General features: G+C 50.1%; 3 protein-coding genes across 4 annotated transcripts in view; 2 read left to right on the forward strand and 1 right to left on the reverse strand.

The window, feature by feature from the left end:
* Position 1: 1 nt before the first annotated feature.
* Positions 2-2,339, forward strand: cldn34a (claudin 34a). The gene is made up of 2 exons (XM_076045570.1): positions 2-158; positions 991-2,339. Exon 2 carries the CDS (start codon positions 1,147-1,149, stop codon positions 1,879-1,881), a length of 735 nt encoding a protein of 244 aa, XP_075901685.1. The 5' UTR covers positions 2-158; positions 991-1,146; the 3' UTR covers positions 1,882-2,339.
* Positions 2,340-4,994: 2,655 nt separating this feature from the next.
* Positions 4,995-6,600, reverse strand: LOC142900950 (claudin-24-like). Its single transcript, XM_076045584.1, has one exon. The coding sequence runs from the start codon at positions 6,128-6,130 to the stop codon at positions 5,474-5,476; it is 657 nt and encodes a 218-aa protein (XP_075901699.1). The 5' UTR covers positions 6,131-6,600; the 3' UTR covers positions 4,995-5,473.
* Positions 6,601-8,685: 2,085 nt separating this feature from the next.
* The window catches only part of wwc3 (WWC family member 3), a 28,947-nt gene continuing 13,254 nt past the window's right edge, over positions 8,686-24,378 (forward strand). For both annotated transcript variants that reach the window (XM_076045316.1, XM_076045317.1), the window contains exons 1-8: positions 8,686-9,197; positions 17,638-17,747; positions 17,832-18,032; positions 18,328-18,407; positions 19,254-19,333; positions 22,561-22,690; positions 23,210-23,362; positions 24,027-24,100. In XM_076045316.1, coding sequence (XP_075901431.1) covers positions 9,052-9,197; positions 17,638-17,747; positions 17,832-18,032; positions 18,328-18,407; positions 19,254-19,333; positions 22,561-22,690; positions 23,210-23,362; positions 24,027-24,100 — 974 coding nt within the window. In that variant the 5' untranslated portion in view covers positions 8,686-9,051. The remainder of the gene's footprint in view (positions 9,198-17,637; positions 17,748-17,831; positions 18,033-18,327; positions 18,408-19,253; positions 19,334-22,560; positions 22,691-23,209; positions 23,363-24,026; positions 24,101-24,378) is intronic.

The following is a 24,378-nucleotide window of genomic DNA, read 5'->3' on the forward strand; positions in this document are numbered from 1 at the left end:
TCACCACTCGCAGTCAGCGGTGCCGGCGGTGAGGAGCGAGCTTCTTCTCACCGGCCAGCCAGGAGAAATCCTGATCGGAAATAGATTTTTTTTTTTTTTTTTTTTTTCGGAATATCTTCAGAAGGCTTGAAAGCAGGAAATCAGGACTTTGACTCAGGGTGAGTAGAAACGACACGTTACTGGTGGTTGTTTGGTGTTTATTGCTCAACATGTGACAATTTCAGCGGACTATCAACCTTGACAGTAAAGATTTAAACATACATATGCTCTGAAAAAATCTGGAATGAACTGTTTTTATTCAAACTTAATGTAAACTTGCTTCCTTACTTGCGCCTATTACCCCGTCTGGGGCTTAGGCCGCCAACAAGAGTTCTCCAAGCATCTCGGTCTTGAGCCAACTTAATGTAAAAGCTGCGTTAAAATACCTATTGTATGTCATTACAAATAAAAACAATAATAATAATGAACTTTATTTCTAAAACACTTTTCATAATAAAATCTCAAAGTGCGACACAGGATTACACAGGAGATACTTTGATTAGCTGTAATCATAATCTGATTGAAGTCATATATACACTGCTGTTGTTATTGACTGTATAATGATTGAGTATGATGATGAGTTTAGACACATTTCAGCACTAGAATTCAATATTTCATCTTGAGCAGCTTGTGTTTGTGGCCTTCAGGTGAATCGTATTTCACTTTTCCAGGCACCTGTCAAGTAAGAACCTTCTTTCCCCCTTTTCGTTTAAAAAAAAAAAAAGAAAAAGCGACATTTAAAGAACTTTTAAGTGAGTCATGTCGCCACAAAGAGAACGTAGATGGTTATTATGTAAGTTATTTGAGGGCGCTGGCCCTTTAACGATCCTCACTAGGATCGTCACGTTGCACTTTTAGCACAAACCACCACAACAAGCCATAAACGATTTCCGTCATATAAACGTGTTGTAACTCAGGTGTGGATTTTTTTTTTTCCTTTCTTCCCAGCAGCAGGTGAGATGGACGCCGACTTCGCCCTCTGACCTCCTCGACGTGAACCATGTTCAGGTCCGCAGCCGTCAGTAGCCTCAGACAGCAGCAGCAGTAGCAGGAGCAGGACGCTCCCAGCCCCAGCCCCAGCTCCAGCTCCCAGCCCCAGTCCTCACCATGTACCTGGCCAGCACCGCCAACCTGCAGTTTGTGGCCCTGGTCTTCAGCTTCCTGGCATGGATCTTCGTCATGGTCTCGGCCGGCCTGAACGAGTGGCGCCTGTGGCATGTGGACGGCGCTCCGGACGTCACCTCGGGCGTGGCCTGGGTGGGCATCTGGAGGGCGTGCTTCAACAGCCACGCCTTCGATGAGACGGAGAACTGCCGCGGCTTCAGCGTCGGCGACGCCTTCCTGCCGCCCGAGATCGCCGCCGCCCAGGTGCTGATGATGCTGGCGGTGGTGGCGGGCCTGGTCGCCAACGTGTGCGGCGCCTACGCCGTCCGCCTGGCGCTCTTCACCGTGGAGGACCGCCGCAACATCCGACCGGCCTTCCTGCTGGCCGGGATCCTCTACCTGCTCACCTCCGTGCTCAGCATGGTGCCGCTGGCGTGGAACATCAACTCCATTCTCCAGAACAGCCCCATAGACTTCCCCCCGGAGTTCCACCTGCCCGCCGCCCCCTACGCCCAGTACATTGGCTCGGGCATCGCCGTGGGCCTGCTGGCCTCCATCGTGCACCTGCTGAGCGCCTTCGCCTTCTTCGCCTACCGCTACGTCCGCAAGTCTCTGAGGTTGGATGTGCTCAGGCGCGCCGGGGACCTGCTGAACGGCCCCTGGACTGCAACCACCGTGGCCAACGGGAACACCCGTGGCCTCGACAATCCGACGTTCCAGCAAGACGATGCTTTGTGAGGACTGCACCTTCGTGGTTTGTGTCCCCCCTGAGGAGGAAAATCAAGGAGTAGCACATCAGGACTGTAATGTTTAAGATGAAGTTAAAGTATCCTGATCAGCAGAAGCCTTGATAATAACACCACAAATCATCTTCGCACAGCATGTTCTGTGCTATTAACAATTGGGATAAAGTGATGGCAAAGTGAAGCTCCTTTAATATTTTTTTTTTTATGAAAAATGAGGCTTCTGCTCAGTTCTGGCCAGTTTTTTCAGTTTTTATGTTCTCAAGGGCCGTGATAAAGTTTTGATTTGATTCAAGTTTTATCAATGAGAAGTGAGAACAAGATCATCAGCAAAACAAAATCTTCCTCTAGAGATGTTCTGAAATCCAAAGAGTCTTTTGGATTTCCAATAGGCCACTTGAGGAAAAACTTTCTGTAGAATGTTCAACTTTGTATATAAATCTAAATGTAAAATAGATGAAGAAGTTAAAAATTAAAGAGCATTTCTGGACTGATTGACTCACTGAGGTTGTTGGATGTTGTGGAAGCAATTGAAACATCAACACAACAAACATCAGGCTAATACGTCTTTAACACTTGGCTGCAGATTTCTGTCGAAACACTGATTGTCTGCGTCACTGCATCGTGTTGAGGTTGGGTGGGGCGGGGGGGGGCAGGTCATGTGGCCAAGGTGGGAGGCTGACGAGAGCAAGCATGTGAGTATGACAGGGGGCTGTGGGCAGTATTGTAGCCAGTAAAGACACACACAGAGACGCACACATGATGGCCCAGTGGCCTGCAGCTTCACCTCTGCAGAGGCGGCCGATCAGGAAACAAAAGACCTCGTTCAGCCGAGCACGGTGCACCGTCCAGAACAGCAGCAGGGCCGAACTGGAATAAAGGTGGACCTGCTCTCACTTTGGTCACAGTAGAAAGAAAAAAAAACACAGAGCGGTGCAATGTTCAAACTCAAATTGGGGGAAAATCTGAAAACAGAGATACTTTTTGGGTTTGTATTTTTTCGGCTCTCCCGTCTACTCGCCTCCGCTGGCCTCCGTCTCGCTGCACATTCCATGCTGCTGATAAGGCCGACATAACATCCCGCGCTGGTTCTGTTTTTATCTAATCTGTCAGGGCAGATCTTGGAAACTCTCAGAGGTAACGTATAAAGGAGGGACGCTGATAAGAGCTGAGCTGAGCGGAGAGAGAGAGAGCGTGAGCAGAGGTTAGCGGCTTCTTCTGTCGGAGGATTAGAGGAGGAGGTCGCTGGAGCAGAGGGATGGTTTCGTGTCGGGAGTTTAGTAATCGATCTTTATAGGGACTTCGTGTTTTGTTTTTGTGCTGAATTAAAATTTTCACGAATGTTTTCTGACAACAATCTGTGCCTTTGCTCATCAACTCCCCAGGAAGGAAAGCAGGTTTTTTACATTCATTGCCCAGCCCACTTTTCTCAAAGGGTGTGTTCACAATCAGCCCTGTGTGATGTCACAAAGGGTGGTACAAACTAACCCAAGTTGGTGACATAACCTCTATTCCGGTGTCGGCTCAGTCCTCTGAGACTACCTTGTTTTGTTTTGTTTTGTTTCCCCCCTCCACTTCCAAACATGTGAAGGTCCAACAAAGCAACACAGGAATCCAAAAGAGGGAGGCTGTAAACAGAGGGCTAAAGCTAAAGAGTTTCCCTGGATATTTGATGGTTCACTGATGCTCCTCTGGAGTCTGGCATTAAAAAAAATAAAGATCTGAAAATGGGCATCAAATTATTGGACCTTTAGGCCAAAGCATTCTATGCTGCGTTTAGTTCCTTCAGCAAAGTAAAAGTTGACAACATTGTCATAGAAATAAAGTTACTCTCCAGACAGAGATCCAGAAAGATCTACGTGGCAAAACATCAGAGATCCAACACACAGTTTTAGCCTCTTTAAAGTTGTGTTCTTGCTTAGCCTACCTGACACGGTCCTGAAAGATCCCTGATACAGATCTCAGGTTTTCACTATCACAGCTGCATATCAGCTAATGCAGACAAGAGTCCTCATATAGTGGAAATAAAAAGTCTTTATCAGCCGTGCTGATAAAGACTTTTTTTTGAGGCATTAATGTCTCACATGTTGCGCTGGATGATTGTATCTGATAGAGGCATGAACTTTGACCCCTGTCCCGCCTCCCCCCGTCATCTCCAAGCGAGCTGCCTCTGAAAAGTTCCAGCCTGGTGAAGGCCAGTGATTGGACGATGTGTTCTTTAATTTCCTTTCACTGCGGCACTGCAGACGAACGTCCCTGCATCTGTTTTCACCATCCATCCATCCATCCATCCATCCATCCATCCATCCTGCCTGCCTGCCTGCCTGCCTGCCTGCCTGCCTGCGTGCCTGCCTGCCTGCCTGCGTGCCTGCCTGCGTGTCATCGGAGGGTCGCTGCGAGCTGCTAAATCCCCTCCGGGGGGCGCTGACAGAACCACTTTTCACATCCTCAAAGCCACGACCGGACCCTCCGCCGGCCTGTCCGCTCCCAGACAGCATCATTACCTCTTATTAGCTTCATCCCGTAAGCGGTTCCTCTCGGCAGCAGCAGCGGCGGGTTTAATGTCACCGCGGCCGCCGCGTCCACGCAAACGATACGGACGGTTGGAGGAGCGTCTAGAGAGAGGCGACGGCAGCAGCGGCGGTGGCGCTGACCTCCGACCCCGGGCAAATTTGTGTAATTATGTCAAAGCGCGAGCCGCAAGGGCCAACCTGTTCTGCATTCTTCCCGGTACATGCCGCCCATTAGGCCGTTCATTAAACACAGCTTAGCTCAGTGAGCGACCAGGAAATCTGATGGAATTAGTCTCAAGCTGTGTTTCCACCAGCACGCAGACACCCGCAGCAGCGAGACGGCTGTTTCCAGTCCCCAGCGGCTCCCCGGCGCAGCTTGTCGTCCGGTTACGTGGCGACCGGCGACCGCGTCCGAACCGAAATAGGCTGCGGGGTTTATGCAAGGGGAGCGCGTGCAGGGGAGGGGTGAAGCAGAGGTGAGAGGGGTCGGGGAGGAGGTCAAAAAACGGGGGAGGGAAAACAGCCACCTTTTCACCACTGACATGATGATTGGAGATTAAAAATGCTGAGAAGAAGAAGGGAGGATTTGTCAAGATGATTTCAGTTTAAATCTTTATGGGAATCATCGGCGCTCGGCAACATACAGCACATGTGTAAAAGCAAAATGGAATTCTGCAAGTGAGTGAGTCATTAAATTACAAATCACAGCATTTCAGAAGGTGTCCTGGAAACTAGACTGACAACTGCCGCCCCCCCCCCCTCCCCCACACACAATCATTCGGAAACATCATTCAGAATTTAGCATTTCTTAAAAAAAACAAAAACAAATCCGCCTCGTGCAGCCGGCAGCCTACAGGTGCGTCAGGTTAGATGGTGAGTCGCTACAGAAAGCTTCGCTGAGGATCCCGCTGCTGTTTCCTAACCGCCACCATTCCGTCCGCAGCGTCCTCCTAAAATACACAAACTCGTCTACATTCTCATTCCAGAAGCAGTTTGAATTGAAGTGCAGCTCTATAGATGATTGTCTTGTGCTTTTTCGCGTCTCTCTCCTCGCCCGTCCGTCCGTCCGTCCACTCAGACGTACTCTGAGCGCTTCCTGTAGGACGCGTCCGCGTGCCTCATCACCTGGTACCTGCGCTGCAGCGCCGGCTGAGGCTCCGCCTGCGAGCACATGCAGGGCGAGAGCAGCAGGAGGCCGGCGGCCACCAGCAGGAACCCGGCGGCCCAGCCGCAGAAGAGGGCGTCGCCGAACTCCCAGCGGGGAACCACGTCGGGCACCTTGTCGTCGAAGAAGTGGACCACGGCCAGGTGGGCCGTGTAGGAGACAGGCACCAGGCACAGCAGCCCCGAAACCACCGCCAGGGCGCCACCCGTGGCCGTCAGCGTCCTCTTGGTGGCGCCGTGCTCCCCGCAGCTGTTGACCAGCGACAGCCCCGGCACGGCCAGCAGCAGCCCCAGCAGGCCCACGGCCAGCGAGGCGCACATGAGGATGCGGGCCAGCTTGAGGTCGGCCGAGAGGCCCAGCAGGCTGTCGTAGGCCCGGCACTCCATGCCGCCCACGTCCTGCACCACGCAGGTCTCCCACAGGCCCAGCTCGTAGCTCTCCACCGGCAGCAGCGCCGTGGACATGGTCAGCCACTGCGGCAGCATGGTGGTGGCCAGGGCGCACAGCCACGCCGCCACGTACAGCAGCATTCCCAGCAGCTCCAGGGCGCAGGCGCACGAGTCCATCTCCGTCCGTCCAACTGCCTCTCTCCGCGACTTTCTAGCGGTGTTTTTTTTTCTTTTTTTTTTCCCAGCAGCCCTCGGTCTCCTCTCCTCCACCTGGCCTCCTCGCTCGACGAGAGCCTGGAGAGGTTCTTCAAGCCGGCGCTGCACTCGAGGCGGAGACTCGTCCAGTCGGCCTGCCGGCGACACCTGCTAATCAGAGCCGAGCACTCTGAGCTCCTTCACCAGTCGGAAGGAGCGCACATCCTCTGATGCAGGCAGGAGAGGAGAGGAAGAGAGGAGGAGAGGAGAACAGGGGCCCCGTTTTGGCCCTCCCCCTTCCGTGGCCCTCCTGCTCCAGCTGCTGTGCCAATGGGCAGCGAGGGGCAGAGGCACAGACGGGCGGCCGAGTCACAGAGTGGACACGGACACGTTGCACGTTTTAATGTGGGAGAAGCAACTTCTGAGGACCTGATGTTCTTCTCAGGAAAGTGCGTAAATAAGCAAAGCAGCTACGTTCCCCTAATTTTACAATGTTATTATACTAAGTATACAAAGGAGTAAACAGAGATAAGCTCTTTGTAAACTGAGCTCCCTCCTGAGATTTTGGTAATTTTGCCTTAAAAAAAAAAAAAAAAAAAAAAAAAAGGTCTACTAGTGAGTCAATGGCAGGGGAGAAACCAGCCGGACCCGACGGAGGATGGAAATTGGAATTTAACAACAGTGGAAATATATTTTTGCATCGTTGGCAATGCACAGAGTTGGTGAAAATGCATCACACTTCAGAGAATTCATCATATTCACGCGCACGCGTGTGTGTGTGTGTGTGTGTGTGTGTGTGTGTGTGTGTGTGTGTGTGTGTGTGTGTGTGCGGTAGCTGCTGCTACTGCTGCTGCTATTTGCTACATGTGACTGAAAACAGAAGCAACAGGGCGACTCATTGTGCCGCCTGACAGGAACCCAGTGTGGGGAATTCATCGTAGGAGGCGACAGATCAAAGCCGCCATGTAAGAAAACAGACTCACACTCACACATATACGCACACACACACACTCGCGCGCAGGGCACAACCACAACAGGCAAAGATGCAAAGAAAAATGCAGTGATAAGATCTCCACGGCTGCTCGACTCCCCCCCCCCCCTGCTGAAAACAAAACCCTCAGCTGACTGCTGGGGCATCTTCACAAAGAGTCCAAGTTTGTTCCACTCACACACATTTGGAAAACAAAAAAAAACCAAACAGACTGTTAGTCAGAAAAACAGTTCTATGACTCCTTGTTACCACTGTAAGCCACTTCACTGCACCGGAGACTCGCTGCACAAAACAGAAGTTTTCTACTTTGTTGGCTTGATTTAAAAAAAAGGTGAGTTGTGTTGACTGACAAAGAAAGGCCTTCACACCATGACTAATACGTTTATCTCTGACTTTAAAGTCTTTCATTGTGTCATTCTTTACCCAATCTTTTTTTTTTTTTTTTTTTTTTTTTTACAGATGAGCAAAAATATTTAATTTTAAAAATTACAAATGTCCTTACAATTTTCAGTGTTGATCTGCAGTAGATGTACACCAGAATCCCCCCCCAAAAAAATCATACAATTTGGTGAATATTCGTTTGTTCATAAACAACCAAAAACAGGTTTTTGTTTTTGTTTTGCTTGTTTGGTTGCTGCTGATGTTTTTGTTTATTTTGTGTCTTTTTGGGTGGGGGGGGGGGGGTTGAGAGCAGTCGGGCAATGTTGTTGTAATACCCACGTTTACCAGTAGAGGGCACAAACCCACTCAATGACACATTATATGTATGCATAAATATGTATACACCACATAAAATAGAGAACATTTTAACGTGAGTATACTGTTTTCACATTATACATTAACACGTGTTTTTCTGTTGATATATTGTTCATACACTCAGAGCAGCAAGACGGCTGAGTGTATAATGTCATATAAAGTCCTCTTAAGTCCCTTTAAATGTTCTGGATCCTTGGAGTAAGCGAGCAGTCAGGTGTACTACTGGTGATTCTTTTAAGTAATAGTTTTCTGAAGGGCAACGATTATTCGTCACGCTGACACAAGATGTGTGAAGCACGTATTGCACGCACTGCTATACCTATTAGAAGCATCGGGGGGCGCTGCGGTATCACCGAAGTCCCCGTCCGTTCAAAAACAAATCAGCCGCGCGGCGGCAACTTGTTGGAGTTATTTAATGTGACCAGCCGTAAGTTGAAGTTAAACTCCTGCGAACACATTAGAAATATGCTCATGACCCAATTTTACTCCGACGATAAAAAAAAAATGACGAACCACAAAAGTCACAATAGAGACACGAAGTGTCAACAAAATGATAAATCGATGGTCGTTCCGAAGCTGCTCGTTTGCTCGTTTTTACGTCACTCCTGCTTTTATTCGCTGCCGTGAAACACGGACCGAGCTCTCCGGCCGGCCAGAAAGTCCAAACATCCAAACACACTTTTTTTTTTTCTTTTTCTTTTTTTTTTACGAAAGTTTTCAGCTGAGTGGAACCGAGTCCTCCCATTGGCCCGGGCGGCTCGTCGAGTCGTACGTCCGACCGATTATGCAAATCGGCTCCAGCCCCAATATGGACACGGAGGAATGAAATATGGTGGAGGAGGCGAACATGGAGGACCGAGGACCGTGAGAGCGCCCTGGTCGTGTTCGTCAGGGGGGGGAACTCGGAGCGACAGGAGCCGTGGATGAGCCTCCGGTGGGCCGCTTGTTGTTTTTCTGTCCCGGGGAGGACGGACGGAGCTCGGCGGAAACTTTTTTTTCCCCTTCCCCATTGCATTCGAGATTCGAGAGACTCGCGGTGGAGGGCTCGTTGTAATGCTGCAGTGAGGAGCCACTTTGCTTTTTTTTCTCCCCTCTGGTCGGGGGGGATACGAGGCAGGGCAGAGAGGGCTCCAGCCCGCTCACCATCCCCGACGCGATGCCGTGGCTCAGCGGCGGGAAGCGGCGCGAGAGCTCGGAGCTGCCGCTGCCCGCGGGCTGGGAGGAAGCCCGGGACTTCGACGGCAGAGTGTTCTTCATCGACCACAACACCCGGCAAACTTCATGGATTGACCCCAGAGATAGGTAATGGCAACGGGCCCTGCTTGTCCGGGAGTAGCGGGATCACTCACTTCAACAGGCACACACTCACACACACTCACACACACACACTCACATGAAGTTTAATTCAACGAGTCCCAACGTCAGAAGGCAACGCGGGGCAGGATATACCCGGCAGGGTGTCGAGGGCTGTGTGTAGGTGGGGGTGAACCCAGAAAGCGCTTTTGTTTTTGCAGGGACTCGACAGTCAACCGATGTCTCCTTCTCCCAGTCACCCTTTTAATGTGACAGGAGGAGTTTATTGGGAGTGGTGGGGGGGGGAGGGAGGATTTTTGTCGCTGATGAATCAGACGAGGTCTGGCAGCGGGCAGCGGGCACTGGGCCCCCCGCCTCTGGACGAGGTTCCCATGCGAGCAGGGGATGGAACGCCCCTGGTCACCTACTGGTGCTCCTGCTTCCAGTGGCTCTGACAGCTCGGCGGCGGCGGCCGCCTGGCATCTTGCAGCTGCCTGGTCCGGGTTTGTTGTGTTTGTACTTGTCATCGTGCGACAGCCGTGCACGGTGTTACCTGTTTGGTTTCCTCGGAAGCCTCGTCTCTCTCACTCTCTCTCTCCCTCGACCTGATTCAGCGGCCGTCCTACCTCACCGGGGTTCAGTTGATTTATGACTTCCAGTGACCCGAAACATTCCTGGTTCACGCACATAAAACAGTGAGCTATTGTTACCCGGCTCCCCTTTCCTTTTTCACCCAGGGGTGCCTCAGAGCCGCGGCCGTGTGCGTTTTGTCGGGGGAGCCCAGAGTGTTTGAACGCATCCCCCCCCCCACACACACACACACACACACACACCGTCTCACCCCAAGAAAAAGTGTATGCGCTTGACTGCTGGGATTGTGTGTGAGCAGTAGCACAGTGCAGCGAGAGTTCTGAACTCCAACTCCCAGAAATCTCTGTGAAAGTATGTGAGGAATGCTAGCCGGGCCGCTGGGTAAGCTGCAAGGATGTGCTTCTCTTTTGCAGTGTGCTTGGATCTCAGCGGGCCAGCGGTGGGCTCACTCACTCACTCACTCTCTCACTCACTCACTCTCTCTCTCAGGCATTCACAGCAGAGATCGCGTGGGATTACTGGGAATTAACGCCAGTATTTTGAATGTCCCTGCTGCATTTTTGACAGGACGGCAGAAATTTCCGGGTCACTCAAAACTGGGATTTAAGTCTCGAGTCTCCTGAGATGCAGCCTCATTAGCTGTCACTGTGTGAGCCGCGGCATTTCGGGCTTATCGGTGTCTGAAGGGTCGGCTCAGGTTCGCAGGATGTGTGCGACTGTGTGACTGACTGATTGTTTTCTGTCACGGGCCAATAAATCACATTGTTGCGCAGCCGTGAACTTGAACTTGAGTCAATGAAAAAGCATCAGGTCTCTGTGTTCTGTTTGTTTGTGTTTTTTTTCATGCATTAAAATAAATAAATAAAAATAAAAATAAAAATAAAAAAATCGCTGTTCTGGTTCAGATGAAGGGGTTTGTTTTCATGCGGCCGACAAGCATGACGAGTCCCTCGCGCTTCCCCCGGCGTCTGACAGCTGCACGGTTGGACTGCGGCTGAAATCCAAGGCTCCTAATTGGAGGATTGTTGTTGTTGTTGTTGTTGTTGTGATCGGTCGCAGGCCATCATCATCGTCCTTGTCGTTAACAGCGGTTGCCTTCCGAGTGCGACGTGCATGGCACGCGGCGGCCCAAGCCAGACGCGGCAGAAACACAGTGATTATCATCGGATTCTTGAGATGCTTCTGTCGGAATTGAAAGAATGAATCGTGTAGATGGCGGCCGTCGTGGAAGGAAAGGAAACCGAGACGCGCCTCTGATGGTACCAGAATCATGTTGTCAAGTACAGGGGGCGACTAATTACCACCTGATCCTCCGCTTGGCCAATTCTTAACTCGCAGATGATTTTTTATTTTTTTTTTCATTTACTCATAGGTTAGTCTCGACCTTATTAAACATTGCAACGGTTTTTGGAAGCTTTTGAAGGTGCTTCACAAGTGTTTTCCCACCACCAGATAAGTAGCTAAAAAATAATAATTCAACGTCAAGTTATTCAATCCAGATTTTAACACCGAAGAAAGCGTCGTCTAAACTGGCTGGTGAGGATGATAGGATTAGTTTGAATGGATATTTAAAAAACAACAAAAAAAAAGGATGTTTTGTTCTGTAGTTAATGGAGGGATGTTCTGTTAACTGCAGAAGGAGGTTCTGCTGGTGGTTTTCTGGACACCCTGGACCTATGACGTCGCAGTACATGACCAACCATCATATGACCAGCAGGGATTAACTTAACTAATGTTTTTTGCACCAGGCTTTCTTACCACCGGGCGCTGCTAAATTTGACACACAGGTGCTTCCAAAACCTTAGTTGAACTGCTGCAGAGGGATACATGCAGGTGGCTATTTGACCATTTAATCACAGACTGAACGTTTCTGAGTAGTTTTTCTGAGGATGGAGGGCAACTCCCGCAAAAAGTCAACATAAAAAAAAAAAACAATAATAACAATAATGATAAAAATGCCAGAGAGGTCTGCGGGGCTATTTTGTGGCTGTGGAATGAAGGTTATGTCAGGCATGCCTACACTAATGCCCAGGGGCCCTCGCTGGCTGGCCGGCGGCCCCAGACAAAGCAGCAGAACAGAGGCCGTTCCCACGTGTCGGCCTCCTCCTCTCCATCCTTGCAGGCCTCCTTTATTAGCTCTGTTATGCAACAGCCGCGGCCGGCCTGCCGCTCGGCAGAGGGAGGCCTTTATGCCTGGTCACAAAGCACACCAAATTCAATTATGCTGGAAGGGGTGAGCTGCGTTTCCAGCGCCCAGAGGTTATTCACATGCGCTGAACCTCGCTGTTATTTTGCTTCCCCCAGTGCTTTCATTATGATGGCTCTTTTTTGTCTTTTTCGGGCCGGTGGGAGGTGGAGGGGGGGGACGAACATGCCATCGCTTGATCCGCCGTCATTTTCTACAACCCCTGAAACCACCCACCCACCGACACCCCCCCGCCCCACCACCACCACCACCACCACCACCACCCCACCGTGTGTTTCCTGTGTTCTGATTCATGAGCCCGACAACATGTTTGTCTTTGGTTTTTGATTTCTCCTCGCTGCCAGTTCTGCAAGTAGCAAACCTCGCTCTTCAGCCGCCGCCGCCGCCGCCGCTCAACTTCTCGCACTTCAATTCCTTCAACTTGACTTTGGGAGCGAGTTTGTCTGAGCGTAGCCTGGGATACAGCTGCTGCTGTAGGTTGCTGGAGCGTTTTTTTTTTTTTTATTCTAAAGAATGCTGCCTAAACAGGACGTGCCAAACTCTGCGCAGCAACCTTCAGCTCCGGGACACCATTGTGTTTTTTTTCCCTCCCCTTTCCACGTCTCTGCACAGTTCTCATTCAAGAAAAAGGAGAATGGCCCCGACCAAACTGGCACCGTGTGTGTGTGTGTGTGTGTGTGTGTGTGTGTGTGTGTGTGTGTGTGTGTGTGTGTGTGTGTGTGTGTGTGTGTGTGTGTGTGTGTGTGTGTGTGTGTGTGTGCGCTTTACAGCTGTTTTTTCTTTATAATATCCATAAAATTACACAAATAAGAGATTCAGCTCCAAAAGTCATCCAGAGACAGGAAATGAAAGTGAGAGATGATACTTTTCTCCCACGAGAGCCAAAAGAACAAGAGGGAAACCGAGAGACTTCCTCTCGAAATGATTTTCTGCGAGAATGTATCCACCTTTTTTTTTTTTTATCTGCCATTGTTTCCATTTCAAAACGATAACCTGACCTGAGAGTGCCGCAGCAGTAGGTCAAACCCTTCACGCGGGTGACAAAGTCTGGTCACCAGAAGAGATTTCAGTCGTGGGTAAACCCCCAGGACAACGTCACCGACCCCAAAGTCGGGATCGGCCCGTGGAGAACCAAGAGAGCGACTCGCAGCGTCTCCTGCTGCCATGTTCAGTAAATGTCCCAATAAACACGACGGGTTGCTTTGATCCAGCTCTCGTCACCGTTTTCTACCGAGTCCTTGCGGAATTTCATCCATCAGAGTTTCATCTCCAGCCTGCAGCCGATCAGCAACTGTGAAAGTACGAGAACTCGTGTGCGTCCTGACTGGAATCACTTTCTGCTGCTGCTGCTGCTATTATTCAATTCTTGATACAGAACTCAAGGTTTTGTTTCACATTTACAGCAGTTGTGCTATCAGTTCAACTGCTCTTTGCTTTTGCTCTGTCTTTTTTTTTTATATACTGATGAGCATAATTCTCCAGCAGTTCCTGGATCCTGCAGCGCTCTCGGTCTTTAGTATTGCTGATGATACCCGAACCAGTTCTACTTACCCTGCACTGCACTGCACTGCACTGACCCAGTGTGTGTGCGCCGTCTTCTAAATATGCCCAGAGATGTCTCTCCACATATAGCAGACCTATTCCGATAAGATTCGACACATAACGCGAGGAGCGGGCGACCGTCAGCTGCTTCCTGCCCTGCAGCCCTGCAGCCCTGCTGGACATAAGTCACATTCCTCCCAAAGTTGTTTTTACATTTTCTTTTTTAACACCAGCAGGAATTTGTGGAGCAACAACACTTGTGGCCTTTTTTTTTGCGCCCCAGACAGTGTCTGCCACCCTCCCACCCTCACCCACCCCAGAGGGGAGCTAACAATACGAGGATGAAAGCAGCTGGTGTCTGTATCGGAGTTAAAATTACAAAGAATTTAGTTTCGGAGCTTCGGGCTCATCTGTCCGTGGTCGCAGTCGCGTCCAGAGCTCCATCCTGCCTGGAACAGCCTCACGTGATTTTGTACATTTGGTAGACGTTTAGCCCTCTGTTTGCTGCATCCCATAAAAAAAACACTTTTTAGCTTCCTGGTGGAACTAGTGTTGTGTTGCACCTTCCATGTGTTTGGAAGGTGACAAAAACCTAACACATAACCAAAACACCTGACCTGGATTGCTTTAAAGAGTCTCTACCCTTTGTGACATCACAGGGGGTAGACTTGCAGAGGTTTCTGGAAAAAGAAATGAGGCAAGCAGAAGAAGCAAAGGATGGAGTTTTTTCATTTCTGGAGGTTCATTGGCAGCTCAGAGGTGATGACTGTTGATGCAAAAACTATATGATGAATTTTTGCATCATATGGAACCTTTAAACATTAAAACCCAGCCACCACATAGGCAAAGTGGATGGATTGATGAATGGGTGAATGGATGTGGCATACTTGTTGAAATCTTTGTCACAACTCTTTATCCGTTACTGGGCTGTTTTTATTTGACTTTACGATGCTGCAGCAGCAGCAGCAGCAGCAGCAGGCGTTGTCCCTCTGGTGGACAGATGTCTTCAAGTGTTTGGGGGACGCCGGCTTCCTGCAGTGACATCATCAGTCGCAGCGAACTGCCGCTGTTTTGAGTCTCGCTGGGCTGGTCTATCCGGAGCTCCTCAGTTCAGGTTAGCGACGCTTCGTGCTGCTGACTGCTAGCAGGCTCGCTAGCAGTCACTCACGCTGCGGTTTGACTGCAGAGAGTGGCGTCCCGTGGAGCGTTTGCCTAATTTGATGTCGCAAACCAACGTGCAGTCAACCGTCGGTGTCGAGAGGAAAAAATGTCCCACACACGTTCAGGCCGAGGGTAATTCTTCAGTTGAGGTCAACCCGGCTGACTGGATGAGCGCACGTGGCAGAGCTTTGATCAACAAGTTTTCTAGCGTCAAACTGAGCGGCCACCAGATGACCTTTGACCTCTGTCGAGTTCCTGAGGAGGTGGCTGTCCTCAACGAGCTGGTTTTCAGTAGAAAACCTCTAACGAGGTCTATTCTGCTTAGTGTCAGATGTAGCTTAGTTGCTGCTGCTGCTGCCTCTTATTTTCTTTGCATTGTTTCACATTGCGAGAAAGTCATTGAAGGAGCTGGTGCCGACAGTGATGAACCAGAATCCAGTTTCACATGCGCTCTGCCAGGCAGCCAGCGGCCCCGTCGCCGGGCAGAGGCGGCTTCCTGCGGATAGAAATATCCCCTGGACGGCCCGGATTATTCTAGAATTAGCAAACGTCTTTGACAACTAAATCTATTTTGTGCGGGGAAGTCGGCGGCGAGTCTGCCCTCCACAGCTGAACATGCCTGTCATTCTGTCAGTCCGTCTCGGACATCTGTCCCCTTTTCCCCTCTTTGATGGAAACTGGATCTTTGTGTGAAAAAGTTTTAGAAGAGGTCCTGAGTGCTTACTGATAATTTCGTCCACTTGATGCGCGTTCATATTTATGGGCGTCTGTATAAATATACGTCACATTCCGACGTTGTCGGCAAGAGCTTCCAGTTGTCTCTATTCATAAAGTTGCAGTTGTGTTGGGTTAAAGTTAAAGTGAGGAAAGGCACTTTCAATCTCGTGGTAACCGCTCATTGTTTCAGGATGATTCATGCAGCCTCGGATTTTAAAAGCGAAACGCGAATTTCATCGTGAAGTGCTGGCTGCTGGTGGCGGAATTAGCTCAACAGAATACAGAGTTATAAATACAACATGCGGTGATTTGACGCGACCAAAGCATAGATATGAATGGAGCTCCGGTGTGATGTTGCTTTCTGTTTAAGATGCAATATAATTATTGCAAAGCCTCAATCTGATTCCTGTCATAGCACATAATATACCAGAGAAATGGTGTTTGTATGGTAGATACAATTTTTTTAATTTATTTTTGCTGCCGTTCCATGTTGACACAATCCGGCAGGATTGTGTTTACCCCTGTGTGTGTGTGTGTGTGTGTGTGTGTGTGTGTGTGTGTGTGTGTGTGTGTGTGTGTGTGTGTGTGTGTGTGTGTGTGTGTGTGTGTGTGTGTGTGTGTGTGTGTGTGTGTGTGTGTGTGTGTTCGGGGTCAGTGTGTCAGTCGTCCTTTTGTGTCGCTGCTGTGAGTCTCCCGACACTGAAACGTGACTCAGAGAAATGCAGCGTGCGCCGGAGTCACAAGACGGCTGAGCAGCACAGCAGGCACGCAGATCTTCGGCAAGATTGTCATCAGTGCGAGGACATGTTGCCCCCCCTCCTCCCACCTCGCCCCCGTCTCTGGGGAGGTCAGGGGGCAGCTGAGGGCTGCGCTGACGTCACGTGGCTTCCCATCCGTCCAGTTTTTCCGAAGGCATTCCGGACAACCATCTACAGATATATATATATATATATATATAGAACTTTTTTTTAAAAGGCTGCAGGAGGCACGTTGTGCTTGCTGATAGAAGTGGAATAATTGCATTAGACATCAAACAACAGGCCCAAAAAAATCTGGTAACCGAAACACTGGCGGGGATCAGTGAGCCAGTAGCAGAGCTCCTTCGATGTCACATGTTATTTGCGTGTCAGCTCAGGAATTGCATCCAGCACTTCTGTGAGATGACTCCGGAACTTTGCCTCTTCTAACTGAACTGAATGATAGTGACACCTGCTGGCTGGGAGGTTTTATAGGTCACAGTTATGATAAAGAGGATGGGATGAAACCAGTTGTCATTCAGCTGCTGCGTTAAAATGGGTATCACATACTGATCATCCACAATCCTGCAATTGACTTTTGACTGCATCAGAATTTAGAAAGACTTGGAAAAATTAAACAAATGTTAAACTGTTGGATCAGTCAGTTGAGATCAATGTAAAGCCGCGTTCAGACAAAATCCCATTTTTAGCCCATCCAGATTGAAACCGGAATGGCTCTTTTGTAGTCTGAACAGTCACAAATCAGATGAAATCCGATTTCTTTTTGTAAAACGGATTGAAACCACCTTTGGGAGGTCGTTTCAAATCGCGTTTGGACAGATGAATTTCGGTGTGAAAAGCTCCAAACACACCGATGAGTTTCGACAGTCTGTGACGTCACTCTACGCGACCTAAGAGCCAATGCGCCAGACCAGAGGGCGCCATTCCAGGTGCGGAGCTGTAACGTGATGGAGCAGACAGAAGCAGTCGAAAACAGCAGTCCTTGGACTCATTGGCTCATCAGTGTTTGTGGAGATGCTGTAGCTCCATTCAAGCCAAGCTCCAGGGCAGGGCTGTATCGCAACAAGTGCCGCTGTCGCAATGATATGACGTCACACACTACACACTACGCTGAACAACGCCTCCGGTGCGACGTCGTTACTACAGCAACCTGTCAGATGGGTCAATAACGTGGCCCAGTGTGAACAGACCTAGATCCCATTTGGACACTTGCTAAAAAACAGTGTGGACAGTCAGCCCTAAAAATCAGATTTGAGAAGGAATCTGATTTGAATCGGATTCGCCTGCAGTCTGAACGCAGCCTAAGCTCACTGCAGGTGTTGTCGTCTCTATTATTGCCTGTGTAACAAAACCATTTGCTTTCCCGTGGTTGCTGCTGACAGTGTGTTTAATGTCGACACTAATTGATGAGATTGAAGCTGTGGATTCAGTTTCCTTCATGTCGCGCTGATCTCACTCTGACGACCACTTTCAGGATCACCAAGCCGCTGACGTTCGCCGACTGCGTCGGAGATGAGCTTCCTCTGGGGTGGGAGGAAGTTTACGACCAGCAAGTGGGAGTTTACTACATCGACCACATCAACAGTGAGCAATTCTGCCCCCTCGAATCTTCATCAGAGCCGGTCTGCAGGTCACTCTCTGATCTGTCCCTCCTCCCTCCTCCTGCAGAAACCACCCAGATCGAGAACCCGCGCACTCAGTGGCGGCAGGAGCAGGAGCGCATGCTGAAGGAGTACCTGGTGGTGGCCCAGGAGGCCCTGGAGGCCAAGAAGGAGATGTACCTGGTCAAGCAGCAGCGACTGGAGCTGGCTCAGCAGGAGATGTTGCTCTTCCACGAGCTCTCCGAGGACAACCGCTCCATCGCCAGCAGTGAGTGGCCGCCACCGGCGCCGCCGCCGCCTCTCTGAATGGGCCCTTCAGATCAGTGGAAGTCAGAATAATGAAAAAAAAAAAACCTTCTCAGCCGCCCCGCCCTCCCTTTCATCCCGTAATGCTGCCTCGCCCAGCGTGTCCAGAGGGCGACACCAGATCTGAACCGTTTGATGAATATTTGCTCTAAAAGCCCTCCGCCGCCTGCTGACCCCCGCCCTTTGTCTTGTGCTTTCTGTGTGTGTTTCTTTCAATTTTTTTTTCTTTTTTTTTTTTTTTTGCCGTGTCTTCACAGCCCTCTCCGGCTCCTCGTCTTCAAATGCGAAATACGACCCCGACCAAATCAAAGTGGAAATAGCCTGTCGACGAGAGCGGGTAAGTCATTATGGCGGGAGAACAATGGCTCGGAGCTGAGGGGCCCTCGGGGAGGGAGATGGGGTGAGGGGCGGGGGGTGGAGGGTGTGGCCCTCGCAGGATACTGCCGCTCGCTCCGAGAGGATGACGATGAGATCATCAACAGGGGGTCAGGCAGAGGGCTGCAGTCTCAGGGGCTGAGCCTCAGAGAGAGATGACCCAAGCTGGAATAAATCTGATTAATTCAATTAAAAAGTTAAAAAAAACAAAAAACATTGACGCCGATGACGACAACTCCTTTACTGATTGACACGTCAACTTACAGGCCTCTCCACTCAAGGTTGACCCCTGCCGTGTCAGAGTCAAGGACACGTTCAAGGACTTTGAGCCCTGATTCTGATAAAAGTCTGAGGGGTTTTTTTTTAGTTCTGTGAAGCTCAGTGTCTGGTTGTGAACTGGAAGATCCAGAATGTGATCTGAGAACTTTGATCCTCTGACTGTCTGACGTGATCACCGGTTGATTTTCTCTGATGGAATTGCTTTGCAGCTAATGGCATTTTTCAATAAGCCACACCACCACCACTGGCTGAGCTCCAGCCTCATTTTGACTTTGAACAGTGGCTTGAAAAGTGGAGGTGGGAGTGACTGACAGCTGCGGCTGGTCAGGCAGGTTGATTGAGTCTGGCAAGGCGCAGAGCTGCTCACTAATGAAAACTTCACCGCAGAAAAGCCAATCTGGACTACTTCCAAGACGTGGTCAAACTCCTGCTTTCACTCACTCGGCCTCAGGCCTGTGTGTGTGCGCGTGTACGTGTGTGCGTGTGTCTGTGTATGTGTGTCACCCACACTCTGCCGTGTCGTCCGCAGCTCTCCCGGCTGAAGCAGGAGCTGGCCCAGGTGAAGCAGGAGCTGCAGTACAAGGAAATGGGAGTGGAGACCCTGCAAGAGTGAGTGTTCCTCTGCCTCCCTGCGTGTGTGTGTGTGTGTGTGTGAGAGTGTGTGTGTGTATGTGTCCCCGGCCCACCCTTCCTCCCGCGGCCTCACCGCCCCTCTCCTTCCTAAAGCACTCAGCGCCGCGGCTCCCCACCCTGCTGCCTTTTCCCTTTACACTCCGCTGAGGGCGGCAGGGCTCTCTGTCATAAACCTTTGCTATATATATGAATTATTTATTTATTTATTTTTTTAAAAAAACAAGGTTTGATTTCCAATTCATTGGCCATTCATGTTTTTTGGTTGTTTTGTTTTTTTTAAGAAAGAAAAATCCTCCAAAAACTGTGGCTTTCCTTTGTGCTGGAAACATTTCTCAGCGGTTCCAGAATTTCGTGTCGGAATTAGAAGCTCCACCTATTGGAGGGAGGGGGGGGGCAAGAGAGGGGGAGAGAGAGAGAGAGTTTGTGTGTTTTGAGCAAAACGAGAGAGGGGGAGAGAAAAAAAGAAGGGCAACTGCAGGGAGTTTTTGATGGAAAAGGGGACTCCACCTCAGGAAGAGGATGCACCAGTGGAGAGCGGGGAGCCAAGGCTCGGCCTGCAGAGGAAGTGGCTCGCTCGGTGGGGAGAGGGAAGGGGCGGGGGGGGGGGGGGGGGGGGGGGGGGGGGGGGGGCTGGGATGTGGGCTCCAAGTTTGAAAAACACAGAGATATCTCACAGCAAATTCCTCTGCACTTCCTGAGTCCCTTATCTCTTAGATAATACACAAGTCGAGTGATTCCCAGAATAGACAGCGAGAATACACAGCTTGCAAAAAAAAAAAACAAAAAGCCACGACCTGTCCTCCCCTTAGGGTTTTTTTTGTTGTTGTTGTTGTTGCCTGCGTGTTTTGTGCCTTTGTGCGCCTGCGTGACTGTGTGTGCGCGTGCGTACGTGCGCGGCCTATTGTCCCCCTGCCGCTGCCCTGCGAGGCCGAGCGGAGCCCTCGGCTGTTGTTTTTTCGGCCTCGGCTGTTGTCAGCACGCCGGCTAATTGGCCGCAGCGCATCGCCACCGAGATAAAGCCGACAAACTGCCCGACCGTCAGCGTTTCAGCCACACAGAGTCGTCCCTCCGCTCTCTCTGTGCCCCGACAGGGTCCTCAGTTTATGGTCACCTGGTTGACTTTTGCTTCTCTTTCTTTTTTCGTTTTTCTAAACGCCTCAGTTTTTGAATCTCGCACGTCTCCACCCGGTCAAAAACCCCGAAGCCTTTAGAGACTCTCTAACGGTGATTGGGCGAACCATCCGTCTGTCACACTCGCAACGCTGGGCCAATCAGATTCGGCTACTGCCAGGGCCTCTGGTGCAGTGTTAGCTGCTGTTAGCCGCGCACCACGACGACTAGCTAAGTCGCAGCAAGTCAAAAAACATGTTTCCCGCCTGGAAAAACCCTTTCACCATCGGCCGACATCCACTTTGCCGTGTACCTTTCGTGTATTTTTCTCCTTTCAGGTCTAGTGTGTAGAATTTGGCCTGATTTACAATTTTTATATTGGTAAAAGCTTGATATACTGCTCATAAATACATTAATAAAATGTATATTTCTAAGGAAGCTCAGTGTGGACAATCCAGCTGCCTGACAGCGCGTTTCGTATTTAGGGTGAACACTGGCATCCTCAAATAAGCCAACAAAGATGAAGGTGGATGAGGTATTCAGGTTTGTGTGTGCAAGCCACTGTAGTTCACTGGCAAGCTCGGGAGAGGGAGGCAGAGTGAAAGACCCTGCAATCTAAAACTACTTGATGTCGTTGTTTCCTCTCAAAATCTCCAAATATTATACACTTAACCTTTAATGTTAAAAAAAGAAAGTCCAATCCTGCTATAAAAAAAAAACCTCTTCAAGCTCTAACACTCCGTTCGATTTCCTCGTCTTCCCTTCCATCTTCTTCCCTGGTCATCGTCGGGTAGCAGTCAGTCACTTCCTGGTTTGGTCCCAGATGGCAGATGGAGGGAGCTGGTTAGGTTGTGAATGCCGAAGTAATTAAAACCAATTAAAAAAAATCACAGTCAATCAGTTGGATTCCGGCCCTAATAGATGAATAAGCTAATTTTCAGCATTAAAATCAAAGCTGTTGCTCCAGCGGTTCGTTAGCAGACGTGTGTTTTCATGCAGGGTGGGGCGGCAGTGGCGGCAGTGGCGGCAGTGGCGGCAGTGGCGGCGGCGGTGGGCTCAATCCAGGCAGGCATTTAGTTGGGTACTGCCCTTTTTTTTTTTTTTTTTTTTAAAGCTAAGCATGTAAACTCTCCGCCCCTGCCACTGGGTGGTGGAGGTGGTGTTGGTGTTGGGGGGAGGGGGGGAACAAAGCCCGGCCTGTTAGGGGAGGAAGAGGCCGGTCGGCTGGATGAACAGTACCTGCTGTTGTCGGGCCGCCGCGGTGAGAGCGGCCACGTGCTGCCAGCAGGCCCCGGCGATGGAGCGGGCGTCTCCCTCCTGCACCCAGAGAGAGAGAGAGCGAGAGAGAGAGAGAGAGAGAGAGACCCTCCTCATCACAGCCGCACCGCAGGACGCCCGAGTGTACAGAGAGAGAGAGAGAGAGGGAGCATTCCACTTTGTTTGTAGCCATTCCTGTTTTCTTGGGTTGTTATTTTTCCCCTTCAGAGTTCAAAGCGTTTCCCTGCGAGGGGGCGGGGCTTGAGCGCTGCCTCGCCACGAGGAAACAGAGATTAGCTTTTACCCCAGTTTATCACATGGAGCCGCCGCATTTCATAACTGACCGCAGTCTTTTTTTAAAGCCGCCCTCCGCCGATTCCGACCTCCCACACGCAAAGAATTCACAAGTCTCATCTGATGATTCTTTTTATGACTTACTTCCTGTTGACCTTGTTTCTTGTCAGGAGAGGATGAGGAGTGCGGAGGAGGGGGGTGGGGGGGGCTCTTTGATCCCACTTATGCAAACTCTTTAAAAAGCTGATCTTTCAGACGGCGTAATAAAACACAGGACAGGCTCACAGCAGATTTCAGAAATGACAAACTTGAGAGCAAGTTTTCGCGTCATGTGAAGTCTCCTGCCGAGTCGGCTCAATTTCTACATTTTTTAGTTCTTTTTTTTTTCCCCAGTAATGGAAAAAAAACAGGTGTCTCCCAACCTACATACCACTGTCGACATACTTATTACTGAGCACCAAGTATTTTCGCAATGACAAGACACAACATATGATTGGCTCCGTCTCAAATGTTGCATTTCTTTGTGTTTGATTGTGTGTCAGGATCGACAGGAAGATGTCGTGCAGTCAGACCAACTACAAGCTGGACGAGGCTCAGGCCATCTTCACCGAGCTGCGCAGCATCAAGAAGGCCATCAGCACCGGCGAGAAGGAGAGGCAGGACCTCATCCAGGTGCAAAGCCCCGCCCCCCACCGCCGGCTCCTCCCGGCGCTGGCTGCTCTCTGCTGACCTCTAGTGGCCGGGGCCGCACGCTCCTTTAACACGAGGGGGTTCTCGGGCAGACGCATTTGCAGACGCGTGAATCACCGGCCGATGCCTCAGAGTTTTAGTTTGACTGCTGGCGGCTGATTCACAGACCGGCTAGACCTGCCAGATTCTGCGGGGGAGTTTTCTTGCCCTTCTTGGCAGCGTCTGTTTATTTAGACTTCACAGGGGGGGAAGAAGACAAACCTGAGATCTTTAAATAAATTGGATACAGAACTCAGACTGTGATTTAAAAAAAACACTTTTTTCTGGTCTGATGGAGGAAAAAGAAGCCTTTGTTAATCCCACATTGGGGACATTTGCATAATTACAGCAACAATTAAGAAAGACAATAAAGAAAAAATGTTTTAAGAAAAGCTAAGAAAGGAAAAAAAAAACCTGATGAGAGGAATGTTGTAGCAAATGAGAATCTCTTCCTCTCTGCAGAGTCTGGCCAAGCTGACGGTGAACTTCCAGAGCAGTCTGTCCGTCTGCGACCCGACCGGCGAGGCGGCCAACAGCACCGGGACAGCAGGGGGCGACCCGTGTGGCCTGCAGCAGTACTGCGACACCGGCTGTCAGACCGACATCATGGGGGAGGTAGGAGACGCACTGGTGGTGGTGGTGGTGGGGGGGGGGGTCTGGACATCTCGCAGGTGCCAGTTCAGATCTTCATCCGTCTGTCCTGGACTCCTGTGAGGCAGCCGTGCAGAAATCTCAGGCATCTCTTTGGCATAATTAGCCCTCTGTTTACAGCTAAACTGCTAAATTGCTAAGACACATTGTTCCACGTGTTTGGAAGGGAAGTGAACGGAGGTGGTCTCAGAGGCGGAGCCAACACCTGAGTTGTGGGTATGAGTGGGGAGACATTGGGCCCTTTGTGACATCACAATTGGACGATTGCCAGAACTGTGTGTTTTAAGCTCACACTTACTGAAAAGTGAAAAAAAAGTAAAGAAGTGATTTCCGGGAATTTCACTACAGACACGGGTGAAGTGTGGGACCTTTAAACAATTGAGAACATTTGTAAATTCGGGTTCTTTAAAACAACAAATTTATTTGTTGTTATCTCGTCCAGATCAATATTTTTACATGTCTTATATTTTTAGCACCTGTCTTTAAAATAATGCCGACATCAGCATACTGAGAACTCAACCACTGATCTTGATTGATTGATTAAAAGAAACTGATGACGCGCACATGCAAGCCAAATCAACACTGTTAACACTGATTTTGTTATTGTTGTTTTTTTTTCCATTCCCAGTACGGCTCCCAAGATTCCTCGCAACTGGTGGATAAAGTGAAAGTCAACTGGCAGTACGAGGAGGCCAAGAAGAAGTGAGTCTGTGTTCCACCGGCCGTAGTAGTCCGACGCACCGACACACGACGCTGACTCACAGGCTCCGTCCCTCACCCCACCTCGCCCCCTTTATACCCCCACCCTCACCCTCCTCACCCCTCCGCGCGCTCTCCTGGTTAAATCGGTCGCAACTCACACGTGAAGCCCTCGTTAAATCGTGCCTCATCGGCAAAGAGTTCTTCTGTTTGCCGTGTGTTTTTTGCGTCGCTGTGATGCTGCGCAGGCTTCTATTGGCGCTGCAGCAGCAGCAGCAGCA

Source organism: Nelusetta ayraudi, unplaced genomic scaffold, assembly GCF_046127955.1.
Source record: "Nelusetta ayraudi isolate G7.1 ecotype Tasmania unplaced genomic scaffold, CSIRO-AGI_Nayr_v1 ptg000084l, whole genome shotgun sequence".
Taxonomy (NCBI): Eukaryota; Metazoa; Chordata; class Actinopteri; order Tetraodontiformes; family Monacanthidae; genus Nelusetta; species Nelusetta ayraudi.

Bases quoted from the DNA above. Each gene is read 5' to 3' on its own strand.
- cldn34a (XM_076045570.1), top strand. From the start codon at position 1,147: ATGTACCTGGCCAGCACCGCCAACCTGCAGTTTGTGGCCCTGGTCTTC.
- LOC142900950 (XM_076045584.1), bottom strand. From the start codon at position 6,130: ATGGACTCGTGCGCCTGCGCCCTGGAGCTGCTGGGAATGCTGCTGTAC.